The sequence below is a fragment of the Salvelinus namaycush genome, chromosome 2 (assembly GCF_016432855.1).
Source record: "Salvelinus namaycush isolate Seneca chromosome 2, SaNama_1.0, whole genome shotgun sequence".
Lineage (NCBI taxonomy): Eukaryota > Metazoa > Chordata > Actinopteri > Salmoniformes > Salmonidae > Salvelinus > Salvelinus namaycush.
In genome coordinates, this window is record NC_052308.1 from 39,028,135 (window position 1) to 39,046,955 (window position 18,821).

At 44.1% G+C, this 18,821-nt stretch overlaps 1 protein-coding gene across 1 annotated transcript in view; it reads left to right on the forward strand.

Moving 5' to 3' along the window:
* Positions 1–16,344, forward strand: part of kcnb1 (potassium voltage-gated channel, Shab-related subfamily, member 1) — a 55,402-nt gene extending 39,058 nt beyond the window's left edge. The window contains exons 2-3 of the mRNA XM_038965409.1: positions 14,139–14,349; positions 14,504–16,344. Of these exons, the coding sequence (XP_038821337.1) occupies positions 14,139–14,349; positions 14,504–16,344 (2,052 nt within the window). The remainder of the gene's footprint in view (positions 1–14,138; positions 14,350–14,503) is intronic.
* The last annotated feature ends 2,477 nt before the right edge of the window (positions 16,345–18,821 follow it).

Consider the following 18,821-nt stretch of genomic DNA (forward strand, 5'->3'; position numbering starts at 1 on the left):
GGATTAGTCAGACTAGAAGTCCAATCTGAATACATCTTCTCCGCCGGAGGTGTTTTGGATCAGCCTCTGGAATCAGTTCAATTGCCCTGGTGGATACGAACAAAGGATCCAATTCGAGAAAGTCGTATTCCTGGTCGTAATGCTGGTAATGCTGGTGAGTTAGCGCCCCTCTGATATCCAAAAGTTTCCTGGGTCAATAATGTAAGAAATAACACATAAAAAAACAAATACTGCAAAGTTGCCTAGGAGCTAGAAGCACGGCTGCCCAATCTGTCGGCGCCATTTTACAGTTGGGCTACTACCCAAAGCCTGTGCCCTGCTAGCATATTATGCTAGTTTATTTTGTATATCTTGTTAATCATGCTAGTCACTAATTGTATCCTGTGTATTACCCTATGCTATGCTAGCCCAACTTTACAGTGCATTCGGAAAGTATTCAAACCCCTTGACTTTTTCCATATTTTGTTACGTTACAGCCTTATTCTAAAATGTATTAAACCGTTTTTCCCCTCATCAATCTACACCCGAAATACCCCAGAATGACAAAGCAAAACAGCTTTTCTTTTTGCGAAATAATGACATTTACATAAATATTCAGACCCTTTACTCAGTACTTTGTTGACGCACCTTTGGCAGCGATTACAGCCTTGAGTCTTCTTGGGTGTGACGCTACAAGCTTGGCACACCAGTATTTGGGGAGTTTCTCCCATTCTTCTCTGCAGATTCTCTCAAGCTTTATCAGGTTGGATGGGGAGCATCGCTACACAGCTATTTTCAGGTCTCTCCAGAGATGTTCGATCGGGTTCAAGTCCGGGCTCTGGCTAGGCCACTCAAGGACATTCAGAGACTTGTCCCAAAGCCTGTGTTGTCTTGGCTGTGTGCTGAGGGTCGTTGTACTGTTGGAAGGTGAACCTTCTCCCCAGTCTGAGGTCTTGAGAGCTCTGGAGCAGCTTTTCATCAAGGATCTCTCTGTACTTTGCTGCGTTCATCTTACCCTCGATCCTGACTAGTCTCCCAGTCCCTGCCACTGAAAAACATCCCCACAGCATGATGCGGCCACCACCATGCTTCACCGTAGGGATGGTGCCAAATTTCCTCTAGACGTGATGCTTGGCATTCAGGCCAAAGAGTTCAACCTTGGTTTCATCAGACCAGATAATCTTGTTTCTCATGGTCTGAGTCTTTAGGTGTCTTTTGGCAAACTCCAAGCAGGCTGTCATGTGCCTTTTACTGAGGAGTGGCTTCCGTCTGGCCACTCTCCATAAAGGCCTGATTGGTGGAGTGTTGCAGAGATGGTTGTCCTTCTGGAAGCTTCTCCCATCTCCACAGAGGAACTCTGGAGCTCTGTCAGAGTCGGGTTCTTGGTCACCTCACTGACCAAGGCTTCTTATTGCTCAGTTTGTCCAGGTGGCCAGCTCTAGGAAGAGTCTTGGTGGTTCCAAACTAAGGTCACTGCATTCTTGGGGACCATCAATGCTGCAGAAATGTTTTGGTACCCTTCCCCATATCTGTGCCTCGACACAATCCTGTCTCAGAGCTCTACGGACAATTTCTTAGATCTATGGCTTGGTTTTTGCTCTGATATGCACTGTTAACTGTGGGACCTTATATAGTTAGGTGTGTGCTTTCAAAATTATGTCCAATCAATTGAATTTACCACAGGTGGACTCCAATCAAGTTGAGGAAACATCTCAAGGATAATCAATGGAAACAGGATGCACCTGAACTCAATTTCGAGTCTCATAGCAAAGGGTCTGAATGCTTATGTAATAAAGGGAAAGGGAAAGGGGGATACCTAGTCAGTTGTACAACTGAATGCCTTCAACTGAAATGTGTCTTCCACATTTATACATGCTGTTCTCTTGTTTGTTCTTGTCGACAACCACTATCACTATTCAATACCATCAGTCAACTTCCTGTCTGCTGTGTGTGTGTGTGTGCCTGTCTTGAGTGTGGCAATGAGGTGTGAATTGTATCCCTGTCTCCTACTGGTCATTTCCATCCTATTACCGGGATGCTGGGACAGTTGCACCTATATCTAAACCAGCACCTCAATCGGTGACCACGACATGGTGGCGCTCTCTTTCAGTCCTTATTTAACGCTTTCGACACCTTTTAGAGTCCATGCTCTGAAGAATTGAGGATGTTCTGAGGGCAAAAGGAGGGGGGTGGGTGACTCAATATTAGGAAGGTCTTCCTAATGTTTGAAATACATCAAAACTATGTATATCAAAACTAATTTCACACATAATAGGGTTAGCCTAAAAACATTATTAAATTGACAAAATTCTGATGAGTGAGTGCCAAAAAAGTGACGTTGACAAGTTCTCCTACAGAGTCACAAGCAGGTCATAATGTATCAGAAAAAGCAGATTCTGCAGTTTCCAAATCACATAACCTTGCCAAACAACTCTTAAAGCTCTATTTCAAAATATAACAATTGACAGAATTACTGCTATTACATGTGCTCTCGCAACACTCAAAACAGAGTAATATATTTAGACTTAAAATATTCCATTCCGTTCTTTTGAAATGCGTTTTCTTAAATTCATGAATGCATGCCCTAAGACCTGACCATAACAAAATAATAATGAATGATCTGAGTTGTGGTGTTTTTTAATGGATTTTAACACTTGAATTGTGTTGTTTTAGTTATCTTTCTTTTGTACATATAGCCTAGTGTTACATAAACTAATTAAAATGCTGTTGTGTTCCTTGAAATACATTTTCTTTCATATTTTAATGTTGCCTAAGACCTTCATAAATACAACCAAATGATTATTGTTCCGATAGCATATATGAAATGTATTTATTTGTCACGCCCTGACCTTAGAGAGCCTTTTTATGTCTCTATTTGGTTTGGTCAGGGTGTGATTTGGGGTGGGCATTCTATGTTTTGTTTTCTATGATTTTGTGTTTCTATGTTTTGGCCGGGTATGGTTCTCAATCAGGGACAGCTATCTATTGTTGTCTCTGATTGGGAACCATACTTAGGTAGCCCTTTTCCCTCCTTTCGTTGTGGGTAGTTAACTTTGTTTGTGGCACTATAGCCCCTAAGCTTCACGGTCGTTTTTGTACTGTCTATTGTTTTTGTTGGCGTCATTCCAAAATAATAGTAATGTACGCTCACCACGCTGCACCTTGGTCCGCTTCTTCCAGCATCGGCCGTGACATTATTAGACCTGTTGACTTTCAAAAGACACGTCATTGGCCCTATCAAGGCACGAGGTGAGACCCAAATGCAGACACAGGAGGCAGATGGTTGGAGTCTTACAATGTTTATTAATCCAAAGGGGTAAGCAAGAGAATGGTCGTGGACAGGCAAAAAGGTCAAAACCAGATCAGAGTCGAGGAGGTACAGAGTGACAGATAAGCTCGTAGTCAAGGCAGGCAGAATGGTCAGGTAGGCAGGTACAAAGTCCAGAAACAGGCAAGGGTCAAAACCGGGAGGACTAGAAAAAGTAGAATGCAAAAAGCAGGAGAGCAGGAAATATGCTGGTTGACTTGGAAACATACAAGACGAACTGTCACAGAGAGACAGGAAACAGGGATAAATACACTGGTACAGAGAGACAGGAAACACAGGGGTAAATACACTGGAACGGAGAGACAGGAAACACAGGGATAAATACACTGGGGAAAACAAGCGACACCTGGAGGGGGTGGAGACAATAACGAGGACAGGTGAAACTGATCAGGGTGTGACAGCCCGGAAGGGGGGTCCAATGAGGCCTTTCTAGTGTTAAACACTGGCACGGAAGCATATCACCGTAGATCAGGTTTGCATTAGGTTACAAGCTGCATATAAAACACCTTCAAAGGAAATTGTAATTATAGCCTAACAGTATTTTATTACACGTAATAATAGGCCATAGCAGTAGGATCCAACATAACATAAGAACATAACAGTATAACTCCAACCTTTTCTTAGTTGAGATCACTTTGAGTCAAAATGCAAGCGGAGTGCAATTCTCTGCTGGGCGCGGGAGATCAAGTTCGCCTACAATGTATTGTGTGATATCAATAAAATGATCAATAGCCTATAGAGCCTAACTATAATGCATGGGCAGAGAAGCACAGGGCAAAGTTCTATTTCCAATTACATTAAATTATTAAATTATAGGCTATTTACATTGACTGGAAATAAATGTTGTTTCATGCATTTGCCTATTTTTATATATAATAAGAGAGGTCTGATTTTCTCCACGTACGCCTACCCCTTATTATAAATAACGTACACTGATTATACAAAACATTAAGAACACCTGCTCTTTCCATGAAATAGACTGACCAGGTGAATGCTATGATCCCTTATTGATGTCACTAATCCACTTCAATTCGTGTAGATGAAGGGAACGAGACAGGTTAAAAGAAGGATTTTTAAGCCTTGAGACAATTGAAACATGGATTGTGTATGTGTGCCATTCAGAGGGTGAATGGGCAAGACAAAAAATTTAAGTGCCTTTGAACGGGGTATGGTAGTCACGTTCGGATCGTTTTCCTCCAAAGACTCACAAGATTCGTCTGAAGGTAACCCTGTACAAGTTTTAAAATTAATGGAAGTTACCTGTTCAGGAGTCTTATGGCTTGGGGGTAAAAACTGTTGAGAAGCCTTTTTGTCCTAGACTTGGCACTCCGGTACCGCTTGCCATGCGGTAGTAGAGAGAACAGTCTATGACTGGGGTGGCTGGGGTCTTTGACAATTTTTACACCGCCTGGTGTAGAAGTCCTGGATGGCAGGCAGCTTTGCCCCAGTGATGTACTGGGCCGTATGCGCTACCCTCTGAAGTGCCTTGCGGTCGGAGGCCGAGCAATTGCCGTACCAGGCGGTGATGCAACCGGTCAGGATGCTCTCGATGTTGCAGCTGTAGAATCTTTTGAGGATCTCAGGACCCATGCCAAATCTTTTTAGTTTCCTGAGGGGGAATATGCTTTGTCGTGCCCTCTTCACGACTGTCTTGGTGTGTTTGGACCGTTCTAGTTTGTTGTTGATGCGGACACCAAGGAACTTGAAGCTCTCAACCTGCTCCACTACTGAGCACGCACCCCTGGGGAGCTCCAGTGTTGAGGATCAACGTGGCAGATGTGTTGCTACCTAGCCTCACCACCTGGGGGCGGCCCGTCAGGAAGTCCAGGATCCAGTTGCAGAGGGAGGTGTTTAGTCCCAGGTTCCTAAGCTTAGTGATGAGCTTTGAGGGAACTATGGTGTTGAACGCTGAGCTGTAGTCAATGAAAAGCATTCTCACATAGGTGTTCCTTTTGTCCAGGTGGGAAAGGGCAGTGTGGAGTGCAATAGAGATTGCATCATCTGTGGATCTGTTTGGGCGGTATGCAAATTGGAGTGGCTCTAGGGTTTCTGGGATAATGGTGTTGATGTGAGCCATTACCAGCCTTTCAAAGCACTTCATGGCTACGGACGTGAGTGCTACGGGTCTGTAGTCATTTAGGCAGGTTGCCTTTGTGTTCTTGGGCACAGGGACTATGGTGGTCTGCTTGAAACATGTTGGTATTACAGACTCAATCAGGGACATGTTGAAAATGTCAGTGAAGACACCTGCCAGTTGGTCAGCACATGCCCGGAGCACACGTCCTGGTAATCCGTCTGGCCCCGCAGCCTTGTGTATGTTGACCTGTTTAAAGGTCTTACTCACGTCGGCTACGGAGAGCGTGATCACACAGTCGTCCGGAACAGCTGATGCTCTCATGCATGCCTCAGTGTTGCTTGCCTCGACGCGAGCATAGAAGTGATTTAGCTCGTCTGGTAGGCTCGTGTCACTGGGCAGCTCGCGGCTGTGCTTCCCTTTGTAGTCTGTAATAGTTTGCAAGCCCTGCCACATCCGACGAGCGTCGGAGCCGGTGTAGTATGATTCAATCTTATCCCTGTATTGACGCTTTGCCTGTTTGATGGTTCGTTGCAGGGCATAGCGGGATTTCTTGTAAGGTTCCGAGTCCCGCACCTTGAAAACGGCAGCTCTACCCTTTAGCTCAGTGTGAATGTTGCCTGTAATCCATGGCTTCTGGTTGGGGTATGTACATACAGTCACTGTTGGGACGACGTCCTCGATGCACTTATTGATAAAGCCAGTGACTGATGTGGTGTACTCCTCAATGCCATCGGAAGAATCCCGGAACATGTTCCAGTCTGTGATAGCAAAACAGTCCTGTAGTTTAGCATCTGCTTCATCTGACAACTTTTTTATAGACCGAGTCACTGGTGCTTCCTGCTTTAATTTTTGCTTGTAAGCAGGAATCAGGAGGATAGAGTTGTGGTCGGATTTACCAAATGGAGGGCGAGGGAGAGCTTTGTACGCGTCTCTGTGTGTGGAGTACAGGTGACCTCGAATTTGTTTCCCTCTGGTTGCACATTTAACATGTTGATAGAGATTTGGTAGAACTGATTTAAGTTTCCCTGCATTAAAGTCTCCGGCCACTAGGAGCGCCGCCTCTGGGTGAGTGGTTTCCTGTTTGCTTATTTCCTTATACAGCTGACTGAGTGTGGTCTTAGTGCCAGTATCTGTTTGTGGTGGTAAATAAACAGCCACGAAAAGTATAGCTGAGAACTCTCTAGGCAAGTACTGTGGCCTGCAATTTATCACAATATACTCTACTTCAGGCGAGCAAAATCTAGAGACTTCCTTAGATTTCGTGCACCAGTTGTTTACAACTATGCACAGACCGCCCCCCCTCATCTTACCAGAGTGTGCTGTTCTATCCTGCCGGTGCAGCGTATATCCCGCTAGCTGAATATCCATGTCGTCATTCAGCCACGATTCCGTGAAACATAGGATATGACAGTTTTTGATGTCCAGTTGGTAGGATATTCGTAATCGTACCTCGTCTAATTTATTGTCCAATGATTGCACGTTGGCGAGTAATATTGACGGTAACGGCAGCTTTCCTACTCGCCTTTTGCGGGTCCTGACGAGGCATCCGGCTCTTCGTCCTATGTACCTGCGTCGTTTCCTCTTGCGAATAACTGGGATGTTGGCCCTGCCGGGTGTTTGGAGAATATCATGTGAGTTTTGCTTGTTGTTGAAAAAATCTTTGTCTAATCCGAGGTGAGTCATCGCTGTCCTGATATCCAGAAGCTCTTTTCTGCCGTATGATACAGTTGCAGAAACATTATGTACAAAATAAGTTACAAATAACGCAAAAAAACACATAATCGCACAATTGGTTGGGCGCCCGTAAAACTGCAGCCATTTCTTCCAGCGCCATTTTAAGGCGCAGTAAAGCCAAATTCAATGTTCCAACAAATACTTAAAAAAATATTTTTGGGGGATACCTTAAGGGGGTCTACATTTTTAAACAATTCCATATGTTAGCTAATGTTAGCTTAGTAGAACCTGCCCCCCCCCCCCACTCAATGCAATCAGCGATTTATATGGAGGGGGACTGGAGACCCTTCGTGGCAAAATCACCGATATCAAATAACTTGGCAAATGCACAGTCTCTTGAATTTTTTTTACAGTGAGCTTTGTTTGGCCATTTTACTTGTTTTTGCTTGCCACGTTGGCTAGTGAGTCTTAGCTAGCTAGTTAATGGTGAGAAACCTACACAGTGTAACCTAGCCTGATAAGCAGATGTTTTGTTTTTTGGGGGGGTAAATAATAAAGCACAATTCATTACATAGGCCTAGATGAAATTGATTTTAAGTACAGCACTATATTTTATGTAAGGTGTCATCAATGTATTATTATTATTATATTTATTGTCAATATATATCCCTTTAGTTTTCCCACACCTTCCCTACTGCTTGCTATGAATTCTATCTGGATGGTGTATGCATGTTTAGGCCAGTGCCTGACTAGGTGTCGGTATTCATTATGGATGCCGGTACAGTTTATATTTAGGTGCAGGAACTCCTCAATACTTTTTACCTAATATTCTATAGGACATGCAGGAACCCAAGCAGAAGAAAAGTTGAGGTGCCGGTTCTCAGTTACGGTGAGCTCCTGCCCAAGTCAAGTACTGTGTTAAAGGAAAATACAAATGATGTCCTATTTGGAACACTGACAAGTACGTTGCTCAATCTGTTTGGGGGGGCCTGGCTCCCCAGTGGTCTGGCCTGAGCCCACCCGTGGCTACACCCCTGTGGTTGGGTCATCCATTTGTAAACTAGTCATTTTGTAAGACTACATGTAGTATGGGTGAGCAAGGACGTAATACAGGTGAGTAATACTACAGATTCAGATTCAGTGTTTAATAGTCACATGTGCAGGGTTGCAGTTGTGATTGGAAGAGTAAGTGAAATAAAATAATGAGTTAATGGTCATAAAAAATATAAAGATGAGTTGACAAGTTGTCAGGGTGAGTTAAGGATAATGAACGCTGAGTTGTTGGCTAGTAGCCTAATCTACTGATGAGTAGTAGGCCATAGAGTAGCTGTTGCCTAATCCGAGTGTGTGAGAGAGAAGAGAGACAGGTGTAAATCTGGACTTTAGAAAAACGTAAGCCTATAGGCATTCAAATATTGCTGAAGCAAGTCGTCTGACTCGAGAAACTATAGGACTGGACTGGCTGGAATTTTCTGGACTAACTGGACTGGACTAGACGGGACGGAACAGCAGGCGGGACAGTTGTGTGTGTGTGTTTACGAGACACAAACAAACACACACACACACACACACACACACACACACACACTTGGGAGCAAATTAAATACGAACAGCAATTACCCATCATAACAAACACACAGTGGTTGGAACAGAAGCAGCAGCATGGTATCATTTTAATAGATCTAAATCCATGTATTAAAGCACATACATGTCAATTTATGCTTCTCTGAATCATTATTTCTTAGTCAAGTCACTACAGAGGCCTATTGTAATTGTAATGTCTGGGCTGGCTCTGGGAGATCATGTAGAGAAAGCATCTGCTCGATTTGTGCCTCTCAAGCTATGGGATTGAGAAGTGCTGATTCCATCATCTCCTTCTAATATTCGTGTCAATGGAAAAGGACTGAAGGGCCAGCTAGAGTGATATCCTGAATGGTCAGCTAGAGGGAAACATGGATAAGTCACTGTGAGTAATGGGCAGCCAGGCAGACAGACCGGAAAGTGTTCCCCATTGTGTGTGTGTGTGTGTGTGTATGCGTGTGATGTAGGAGACTATCGGCTTTTTTAGACCTGTCACACTGGACTAGCCACACTGAGCCTGAGGCTAACTTTCAGTTAACGTTTCATACACACACACACACACACCGTAAACACCAGTGTACACCATTTAAGATGAGGAAGGACGATTATTTTTTTTCATGAGCATGTCCATATTTCTATTACAGCATATTGGATGACTGTCATTCATATTCCATTCACCCAGTTCAATGTAACATCAATAGGTTTAGGCTACTACATGATACTCTAATTTTCCCTGTACCCATCATGAGGTTGCCACAACCTAGCCTATGAATTAAGGTTTACAACAAAGGTGCACACAGGTCGAGAGAAAGATTTGAGGTGACAGACATTTACACATTCAATACCACCTTGCACACTCTTACCTGCATCTAGCTGATCTAGGGTGTAATCATTAGTCCAACAGTTGCAAACAAGAGTTTCTATTGGACAAATTCAGGTATGTTTATCCCCGTTTCGTTCCGTTTGAGAAATGTTTTTCAACAGAAGAATCAGTGGAATGAATACACCCGTAATCACACGTAAACACAGTTCACTTTCATAGCAGCCAAGTTGTATTCCTTCTCGCATCTACTCGCTCTCCTCCTCTCACCTTTACCCTTCGCTTGTGTACTTCAATGCACAACACATCAGCTGTATGTGACAAGGCTAAATAAACTTTTCAAGCCAAACCATATCATACCTCTACACACAGCCTACATCATTCTCACCATATTAGCTAAAGTAACATCATAATCAACGTGGCTAATAGAACTAACGCGTTAGTAAACAATCATGCAGTACATTGTACAGTCAGTAAGCAGTTTAGCAGCTACACCGCCGGGCCCCGGTGGTAATATAAATTGGTTAAACCAAAAATGTACCTTGACTTGGAAGAGTTCCAGTGTTGTGTTGGATAGTCATAGCGAGCTATCTAACATAGCATCCCTTTGTTTGAGCCAGGTGTTTGAGTAGGCTAAACTAGCTAGCTGCATTTGCTAGCTTCTTCTTCATTCCTTCATTGAATACATAAATGGTTATACATCTCCTCCAGCTTCTGAGGGTTGAGCCCCTGAGGACTGGAGGCCCTGGCCTTGCTGGGGGAAATATCTAAAAAAAAACAATAGCTTTTTAAATGTTTCACTATTTTTATGAAGGATGGTCCTCCCCTTCCTCCTCTGAGGAGCCTCCACTGGTATACACACATGTTCCATACATGCTCTGGAGAGATGGATTATATCCAATGTTACTACAGTTAACCTCAGGTTAAAGCACTACCGTTCTTGGATAACATCAAGATCAGACAACAGTAACCTTGGGACCTATCTTGGGATATATATCATACCATTGGAATTGATTTGTATTTGAATACAGTCGGAATACTTTTGAATAAAGCAAGTTACGTATGGCTTGTTTGTTCTAAAAAAGGGTTTGTATTCAAACTTTTAAATAGAAAATGAAACATAGACTTATGAAATGTATAATGCCAAAAATTATTTGCATGAATTTACATTTAACAATATGACTTTTCTACTTTCGGGCTTCCTTGTGCTCTAGAAGCTGTTTCCATCCATTGTTTGACCTTTTTGTATTTTGTATTTTGGTTGAACTGTCACATTGTTGCCATTCTGCTGGCTAAGCATTATCTCACACTCTAACGCTCACTCATAGCTAGCAGGCAATTGTAGTCAGATAAGTGGGTCATGAGTTAATAACTGTTCCAAGTCAGTCCCCCTGCATTAGGCTGAGCTTCCAACCAAACACACACAAAGACTTGTCAGCTTTTTTATTGTGGGGTGCTTGATTGGTACCAGCACACTGGCTTCAAGACAGCATGCATTTGTTAAATTTATTTCTACAATAACACTGGACATACATTGACTATGCAGGGTGAAGATGTATTTTTTTCCCTTAACAATAAATCATACATTAAAATTAAACATGTGACATGTGTAGACACAAAACAGAAAAATAAACATTTCCAATTCACATTGTACCATAAAGTTGTTGGTTGTTTTGCCATGCAAAGTAGACACACATAACCTGGCTCTGCTCTGATACTTTCTCTGATAATGCACTCAGAAATGCACTCACTGAACTTAACAGTAAGTCGCTTTGGATGAAACCGTTGGCTAAATAGCATATATCTGACATACAGTACCAGTCAAAAGGGTTTTTCTTTATTTTTACTATTTTCTATATTGTAGAATAATAGTGAAGACATCAAAACTATGAAATAACACATATGGAATCACGTAGTAACCAAAAGTGTTAAACAAATCAAAATATATTTTGAGTCCGTATAGGGGTGGCAGCGACGAGACAAGACTGTAACTACCAATTGGATACCATGAAATTGGGGTAAAAAAATAAAAACGTCTTTCCTTCTTAATGCGTTTGAGTCAATCAGTCAGTCCCATACGGACTCGGGAGAGGTGAAAGCCAAGAGTCGAAACACAACCCAGCCAAGCCGCACTGCTTCTTGACACAATGCCCACTTAACCCAGAAGCCAGCTGCACAAATGTGTCAGAGGAAACACCGTACACCTGGCGACCGTGTCAGCGTCTAATATGTAATATGTAACTAATATGTAACACTGTAAACACATTAGTTAATTATAAAAGCTAACATTTTGATAAGAATACCTGTCATTGAAATTACACTGAACAAAAATATAAACGCAGAAGTGTTTGGTCCCATGTTTCATGAGCTGAAATGAAATCTCCTAGAAAAGTTATATGCACACAAAAATCTTACAGGTGTGGCATATCAAGAAGCTGATTAAACAGCATGATCATTACACAGGTGAACCTTGTGCTGTGGACAATAAAAGACACCTTTAAAATGTGCAGTTTTGTCACATAACACCATGCCACAGATGTCTCAAGTTTTGAGGGAGAGTGCAATTGGCATGCTGAGTGCAGGAATGTCCACCAGATCGGTTGCCAGAGAATGTAATGTTAATTTCTCTTTGGCAGTACATCCAACCAGCCTCATAACAGCAGACCACGTGTATGGCGTCGCGTGGGTGAGCGGTTTGCTGATGTCAACGTTGTGAATAGAGTGCCCCATGGTGGCGGTCGGGTTATGGTATGGGCAGGCATAAGCTACGTACAACGAACACAATTGCATTTTATCGATGATGATTTGAATGCACAGAGATACAGTAACGAGATCCTGAGGCCCATTGTTGTGCCATTCATCGACCGCCATCACCTCATGTTTCAGCATGTTAATGCACGGCCCCATGTCGCAAGGATCTGTACATAATTCCTAGAAGCTGAAAATGTCACAGTTCTTCGATGGCCTGCATACTCACCAGACATGTCACCCATTGAGCATGTTTGGGATGCTCTGGATTGACATGTACGACAGCGTGTTCCAGTTCCCACCAATCTCCAGACACTTCGCACAGCCATTGAAGAGGATTGGGAAAACATTCCACATGCCACAATCAACAGGAGTATTTTTCGCTGCTAATACAGGTGTAATAAAGGCCTATTTATTTATTTTGTACTTCTTTTTTTTTATCAGGGCAACCCTACTTCCAGCAGCTATGCACGACATGGTTTCTGAATGTAAAATGAGAGTCCCGGTGATCTGCTATAGGAAGATACAACTGTTTTACCAGTAATATGGGTCAGGGGCCTCATTTATAAACATTGCATTTGCACAAAATATGCCCCAAAACATGCATGCGCCAGCTTTCACGCAAAAATTGACATTTATAAAAACGGAACTTGACTTGAGAATGTGCTTAACCTCCCGCAAACTTCAGTTTAGACCATACGTAGGCCTACGCACAGTTTCTAGTGGTTAAAGAATTGCATTGAAAGAAGCCAAAAGTAGTAGACCATTGTGCAAATGGGGAATATATGATGACACTCTTATTCGTCACAAAAAAAAACAGGTAGCTTAATATAATAACAAGATTCAATCATGTGCCGTTAGTCAGAGGCGCGAAAATCGGTTTATTTGATCTTTGCATTCTAAAATAATTTGAAATAGGCATCTAATTTCCTATTGTTTACTTAATTTCCATGATCATTGCATAATACATTCCTCAACTTTTCTGACTTTGATGGTTTCCAACACTGGACAACTGAGGAGTGGAAAAATATTGCCATGAACATGACTGCGAGTTCAGTTTACTAGAGTGGTTTGCGTAGTCCCCAGACTTCAACCCAATGGAGCATCTTCAGAAGGTACCGCCATCCAATCTACAGCAACTGTGTGATGCACACACCTTGTAGAATGCCGAGAATAATTTTCGTGCAGGGGAAAAAGTACATGCAAAACAGTATTGAATTCAAAAGATCTGTTTACAGGTGATGGTTTTTCAGGCGCAGTTAAAACGCTCGTTCACACGCACACAGTTTTAGGATAGGTCTGATTTATAACTGGAAAGATGCGTATATATTGCGTACGTCAAGTTAATGTATCAATATTTTTGTGCGTGCGCAGTCTTTTCAGAAATGACGCAGGCAGATATTTAATGTAAAATGTATGCAGCGGTTATAGATGAGGTCCCAGATCTTCTGAACTGGTTGGGTTAGATGCAAGCCGTTTTCGCCGTAGTAATGGCGCAACCTTTACACTAATGAATCTGCACTCGGCAACAATTATTATCTGGGAGATTTTTTTCAGAGATGTCCAGTACTCCCAAAATAAAACAAATTTTTGCATTGCAAAATATTAGCACTATAGAGCCCTGATTATGATACTGATAATCTATTTGATAATGACACTGAGTCCCATACTCACAATTGGCACCCTATGGGCCCTTGTCAAAAGCAGTGCACAATACAGTATAAGGTATTGGGTGACATTTGGGACACAGACAATGTCTCTGGCTGTCTTTTGACCAATCAGATCAGCTCGGAAAAATAGCTGATGTGAAAAGATCTGATGTGATTGGTTAAAAGACTAGTGGAAACAATTTTAGAATTGGGCTGCCTGTGTAAACTCAGCCTTTGTGTCGCAGATTCTCCTCAATGATAACATCTCTCTTTTTTCTCCAGATCCTAGCCATCATCTCCATCCTGTTTATCGGGCTGTCCACCATCGCCCTGTCCCTCAACACCCTGCCTGAGCTGCAGGACACAGACGAATTTGGACATGCCTCAGACAACCCCCAGCTGGCCCACGTAGAGGCCGTCTGCATCGCCTGGTTTACTATGGAGTACCTCCTCCGCTTCCTCTCATCGCCCACCAAATGGAAGTTCATCAAAGGTGAACACTTTCGTTCTTAATATGCATTCATGATGTGCTACTTTTAGTGTCCGTGTCCATTGTAATGTACAGTATTTATTGGTGTTGTATGTTTTGTGCAAGTAAATGTCCCCTTATAAGGATGAATAAACTACTGTCTTATCTTATCTTTAAGGTCCCCTGAACGTGATCGACCTGCTGGCCATCCTTCCTTACTACGTCACAATCTTCCTGACCGAGTCCAACAAGAGTGTTCTACAGTTCCAGAACGTTCGGAGGGTGGTTCAGATCTTCCGGATCATGCGTATCCTTAGGATTCTGAAGTTGGCGCGTCATTCCACAGGGCTGCAGTCTCTAGGATTCACCCTGAAGAGGAGTTACAATGAGCTGGGTCTACTCATCCTCTTCCTGGCCATGGGCATCATGATCTTCTCCAGCCTCGTCTTCTTCGCAGAGAAGGACGAGGATGACACGAAATTCAAAAGCATCCCAGCCTCCTTCTGGTGGGCTACCATTACTATGACCACGGTGGGTTATGGGGACATTTACCCTAAGACTCTGCTGGGTAAGATTGTGGGTGGTCTCTGTTGCATCGCAGGGGTGCTGGTGATAGCCTTGCCCATTCCCATCATCGTCAACAACTTCTCTGAGTTCTACAAGGAGCAGAAGCGCCAGGAGAAAGCTGTGAAGCGGCGGGAGGCACTGGAGAGGGCGAAACGCAATGGGAGCATCGTCTCCATGAACATGAAGGAGGCGTTCGCCCGCAGTGCCGAGCTGATGGACGTGGTGGTGGAGAAGAGCGAGAGGCCGCTAACGCAAGACAACCACCTGTCACCCAGCCACTGGAAGTGGACACCTAAGCGGGCCACCACCGCCTCCGAGACCAGCTCGGCCCACTCCTTCAACCCTGTGGAGTCGCAGACCGGTTCCCCCATCAAGGCCAGGGCCTCCAGTCCTCAGGGGCTCAACCCTCAGAAGCTGGAGGAGATGTATAACCAAATGGCCAAGACCCAGTCACAGCCCAACCTCAACGCCAAAGACAAGAGCTCCAGGGCTGGCAGGCAGAGGGATAGGGATGAGATGGAGCTGGGGACCATCCCTGGGGGTCCAGGGGACCCTATGCTAGGGGGTCGAGAGGGGGTGGGGGACATGAAGAGCCTGTCTAGTATTGACAGCTACATCAGCTGTGCTGCAGACTTCCAAGAGAATCCACGTGGTGTCTACGCCCATAGTCCAGCCTACGGCCTGGCCCTCCTGGCTCAGGAGACCAGCCGCTTCTCCAACATCAACCCAGTCACGGCCCTCTCTGGGCGGGTCAGCACCAACCCTGGCCTCCAGACCACCCTGGAGCATGAGCCCTTGCTGGATCCACTCTCTGCTGTGAAGCCTGCAGGTTCTGGCAACACTCGTCACTTTAACAACCCTCTAAAGGGTGGTGGCCTTTCCTACAAGGTGAACTACCGGAGCAGTGGAGGGGAGTCAGTGCCAGGACCAGGCCCAGGCCCTTCCCCCAGCAGCGGTGGTCCTCTCTCAGACAGTTCCGTCCTGTCTGACCGCTCCCTGCTCAGCCCAGAGGCGTCCATCTACACCACGGCCAGCAGCAGGACACCGAACAAGTCCCCTGACAGCTCCACCCTGACCACAGCCCTGACCTCCACACCGGCCGTCTTCACTTTCCACGACTCCTCCATCAGTAAGTACATTGACGCCGACACAGACGAAGACGAGCACCTGCGGGACATGTCGGAGGCCACCAGCCCCTCGGAGCGCCTGTTGGCCGGCTCCAGTCCCCCCAAACACAGCAGGAACATCAACAGCGGCTACAACCAGAGAGGCATCAACCACCTGGCACCAAGCACCACCCAGCGGATGCTGGGGCAGAACTGCCTATTCCCTGGCCTGGATGAGGGGACGCGGGGGAGCGGGGGCCACACGGAGAACCATGTGGTTCCAGAGCTGCCTCGCAGGTCCAAAGGGGACAGAGGAAGGTCTAGTGCCATGGACAAGAGTCTCTGAGCTACAGAGATAGGGCAGAGCAGAGGATAGCACGGCCAGCGTTAAGGGAGCTGGAGCAAGGAAGACTTATGTCAGGGACATCCAGAGAAACACAGACAAGGTACTGTGTGGAAGGCAGAGAAAGTGATAGAGAAAGAGAAAGTAAGAGAGTGAAGGAAAGAGACCCACTGTGCAGAATCCCTTTACAAACTGACAGAAAGGGCCAGGAAGGGAGAGAGATTCAGGGCAGCGTTTGGGCTGTGGTGTGGTGTTCAATACTATGGGAAAAGACTTGCAGGACAGATAAAGAACACTCTCCCTCTTCTCCCTGCCTTCCTGTTAGCCACAGTACACAAGCTACCACAGAACTGGGCAGAAAACTCCCACAAACCCAACTGAGCAGGGGCCCCACAGGGAGACGTGGGAGCAGGTCAAAGCAGAGCATGCTGGGAAGGGACATGGTCTGTTGGTTGGTTGAGGCTGTGGTGGTCCATTTCAGTGGCTATGGGGTAAGAGGCAGGATGAGGGGTGAGGTGGGAAACAGCAAGACAGTCATCCCCTATATTCTCCCACAGGTCTATATATATCAGCTGACCACTGTCCCATTCCACCCCAGCCCAGCTCACACTGTAGAAAACTACACTCTTAGAAAAATGTTTTCCAAAAGGGTTCTTTGGCTGTCCCCATAAGAGAACCATTTTTGGCTCCAGGTAAAAACCTTTTCTGTTCCATGTAGAAACGTTTTGGGTTCCATGTAGAACCATCTGTGGAAAGGGTTCTACATGAAACCCAATATGGTTATATTTTGAAACAGAAGGGTTCTACCTGGAACCAACCTTTTAGGTTCTAGATAGCACCTTTTTTTCTAAGAGTGTAGGGAGGAGTTACGGTAGACGCCAATAAGCTACTTACTAGTGCCCCCCTAGACCCAAACCTGGCCTTAGTCATATGTGAGTATGTGTTTAAGCCTGTGTGCGCGTGTGTGTGTGTTTGAGTGAGTTGGCGTGTACGTGTTTAAAAGATATCCACACTTTTAGATTGTCTTACCTGATTTATTTTTATATAGATAAAGGAGGTTACCTATAGGAATTTGTGATTTGCTAGTCTGTTGTGTCATGACCATAACTGTTTGAGTAATTCTGTATGACATATTTCTAGACAAGTTACAGTTGCTGGAGGTTTACAATCCAGACTCATCTTAGGGAAAACCACAGTCTGTCAAAAAGAGTCTTGTTCTTCTTGGTACCGTTTCTTTATCACATAGTAAGAGTAGAGGACCACATTTGATCTGACATTTCTGTCTGTGAATGTCTTGATTGTGTGTTGTTTTATTTTTATCGTATTGGGTTTGAGTCAGAGGGGTATGGTTGAAAGAAACCTAATCTTTTTGGTATTAAAGTCAGGAATCATAAATATCCCTGAAGATTTTTTGCATCAAACACACATTTAGGAGAGCTCTCCTCCAAGACATGCATGTACCAAACAGCCTGCCTCTTCCACCCAGTCATACCACCAAGACACAAGGGGCTCGATTCAATCCATATCGGGGAAATTCAGCGTAACTGCATTATTGAAATTGAAAAGCAATGTTTCCGCGTTAGCAGGAAATGCATTCATGGTAAACGCTGCAAGTGTCAGCTCAATAGGAAATTACATTTAAAGTGCGCTTTCATTAACGCTTCAGCAATACAGATTAAATAGAGCCCAGAGTTCAAAAGAATCACTTCAGCTGAAGTGCTGAGATGTGTAAAAGAACAATTACCTGTTTATTTTTATGGTACTTTATAAAGAATGTGGTGAACGGATTTATGAACCTATATTTCCAAATCCAAGCAAACATTTATGATATATGTTCATTTTTAAAGTGAAACATTGATAATGCTGCCATAACATGCATCATCATAATTTTCCTTTCAACAACATAGAGCCAAAGAGTGGTCCATTTAGAACTGTAGTTGGAATGAGCGAGAGAAAGATCCCCCATACAGTACTCCTTAGGTTGCAGTATAAGTCTGAACAGATGATTAATTCAAAAGAGGCAAGAGTGTTACTTCTCACTTATCCAGGAAACCTAGTTACAGGTTTTGATTGAATAGCATGTCTAGTCTTTTTGAGTGCATCTGCATTCATCCACACACAGACATACAGACATATTGAAAGGACAGCCCATACACAGGTATACAATATCTACAAGATAGCTCCAGGCCTGCCCAGTTTCCATAGTAACAAGCTCCATCCTGGCAAGGCTGATGCCAGAGCTGCATAGCTCTGCTAATTGGGGTGGGAATGTCTAATTGTATCAAAATGCATGCATTCTTTACGTTTACACAGTTTGCACACTCAAACATACAGTAGTTGTTACACAGGAATGCACGTAGACAAATAAACATCCTGTAACCACCCATTCCCCCCCTGCATAGTTTTGAATAAATGTATGATAATGCATTCTGAAGAATAGACATCACAGTGCATAGATATCACTGAAGATGCTTATAAAT